We start from the raw sequence: 2,157 nt of genomic DNA on the forward strand, positions 1-2,157 counted from the left end.
CCACCGTCCTCTGCCACCAGCTCAACTGTGGCAACGCGGTGGCCGCACCTCGAGGAGGCCATTTTGGGGGCGGGGACGCAGCCATCTGGCCTGACGCGTTTCACTGTGAGGGGACAGAGCCCTACTTGTGGAATTGCCCAGTAAGCACCCTGGGGGCCCCGGCCTGTGCCCCCGGAAACTCGGCCTCCGCAGTGTGCTCAGGTGGGTGCAGCCAGGACGGTGGAGGAGGAGGAGGAGGGTGAGTGAGAGCCATGGACAGAGGGTGCAAGGAAGGACAGAGGGGCTGAGAGGGACCTGCCTGCCTGGGGGGGGGGGGGGGTGGTCCTGGGTCCCTCCCCCCTGACACCCTGGGGCCCCGTGCGTCCCCATCCCCAGGTCTCCCCCATGCGCTGCGGCTGCGGGAAGGACAGAGCCGCTGTGACGGCCGCGTGGAGGTCTCCCTGGACGGCATGTGGGGCCGCGTCCTGGACGACGCCTGGGACCTGCGCGGCGCGGGCGTGGTGTGCCGGCAGCTGGGGTGCGGAGGGGCCCAGCGAGCCTACGACGCGCCCGCCCCCAGCCGCGGGTCCATCCAGGTGGCGCTGAGCCGCGCGCGCTGTCTGGGCACCGAGACCCGCCTGACCCGGTGCAACGTGTCCGCGACGCTGCGGGAGCCCGCGGGGACCTCGCGGGACGCTGGCGTGGTGTGCTCGGGTGAGGGCGGAACCGCGTCCCGCGTGGGCCGTGGGGCACCGTGTGTGACGACGCCTGGGACCTGCGGGACGCGCACGTGGTCTGCAGGCAGCTGGGCTGCTGTCGCGCCCTGAGCGCCCCGGGGACCGCGCACTTTGGAGCCGGGGCGGGGCGCATCTGGCTGGACGAGCTGCGCTGCCAGGGCCACGAGTCTGTGCTGTGGCAGTGCCCGTCTGCAGGCTGGGGCCGGCACGACTGCAGGCACCAGGAAGACGCCGGAGTCTTCTGCTCAGGTCCTGAAGCCTGTCCACCCTGTCTCCCCACCCACACTCTTAGCTGGGCCTTGCTAACCTGACTGGCTTCTCTCTCTGCAGAGTTCACGGATCTGAGGCTGCAGAGCCACAGGCAGCCATGCGCAGGACGGCTGGAAGTTTTCTACAATGGGACCTGGGGTGATGTCTGCCGCACCCTGAGTGCGGCCTCCCTGCGGGTCCTGTGTGGGCAGCTGGGCTGTGGGTCTCACGGGCAGCTGCAGGCTGCGGCAGGGAGCCAGTCTGCCACTGAGTTTCTCTGGGTGGCCTCCATCCAGTGCAGGGACAGACATGACCAGTCCCTGTGGCAGTGCCCGTCAGCTCCCTGGGACCAGCATTCATGCTCCAGTGGAGAGGAAGCCTGGGTCCTGTGCATGGGTGAGTGGGTGGGCCCGCAGGTGTGGGGGAATGGTGGTGGAGAGGGGTCTCTGAGTGGCCCCACACTGTGTCTGCATGGGCCCTTTCCTAGGAGAGGAAATGTCAGCTTCCCTTGTCCTCATTCTGCATGACTCTGCCCTGTGCTGGTCCAGTGAAAGGGGACGGTCCCTGCTCTGAGGCTCTGCGCTGCAGGGGCGGGGAACATCTGGAGTCTTCCCAGACCCTGTGATCTCCCCCAGTGAGGGAAGCAGGGCCCCTGCACCTCCCGGTATTGTCCAAGGACATCTTGCAGGGAGATGTGCCCCTTGGAGAAGTCTCAGGCACAGTCTGTGGAATCTGTAATCCCATGTGGAGATCCCTTGCATAAACAGAGTTCTCTCTTTAGCCAGCAGAAATCGCTGTGCTGGGGAGACAGAGAGAAAAAGGAAATGAAAAATCGTTTACAAGATTTAAGCTGCTGAGCTTGCAAATACAGAAACGGGTCCCAATTTCCTACGCAGAAAAGGCAGGAGAAGTTCCTCAGGACCCTGGGGAGACCCTCAACTGCTCCTCCTCGCTCAGCTGCCCAGGTACCCGTCTGTCCTTGTCCCTGTCCTCCTTCCCACCCCGTCCAGCCCCCTGAGTGACGGCAGCCCCTTTTCCAGAGGAGGGCGCAGTGCGTTTGCGCGGGGGCCAGGCCCGCTGCTCCGGGCGCGTGGAGCTCTGGCACGCGGGCTCCTGGGGCACCGTGTGCGACGACGCCTGGGACCTGGCGGACGCGGAGGTGGTGTGCCGCCAGCTGGGCTGTGGTCCCGCC

General features: G+C 66.5%; 1 protein-coding gene across 1 annotated transcript; it reads left to right on the forward strand.

The window, feature by feature from the left end:
• Window positions 1-290: 290 nt before the first annotated feature.
• Window positions 291-2,152, forward strand: LOC116548348 (scavenger receptor cysteine-rich domain-containing protein SCART1-like; the record flags this gene model as incomplete). The annotated part of the gene is given in 5 exon segments (XM_032273855.1): window positions 291-693; window positions 696-965; window positions 1,047-1,361; window positions 1,862-1,930; window positions 2,006-2,152. Coding segments are annotated over 5 exon segments (1,204 nt in total), but the record flags the coding sequence as incomplete, so codon positions are not given.
• Between the last annotated feature and the right edge of the window lie 5 nt (window positions 2,153-2,157).

Source organism: Sapajus apella, unplaced genomic scaffold, assembly GCF_009761245.1.
Source record: "Sapajus apella isolate SASKATOON/1434 unplaced genomic scaffold, GSC_monkey_1.0 scaffold10311, whole genome shotgun sequence".
In the NCBI taxonomy this organism is placed as follows: domain Eukaryota; kingdom Metazoa; phylum Chordata; class Mammalia; order Primates; family Cebidae; genus Sapajus; species Sapajus apella.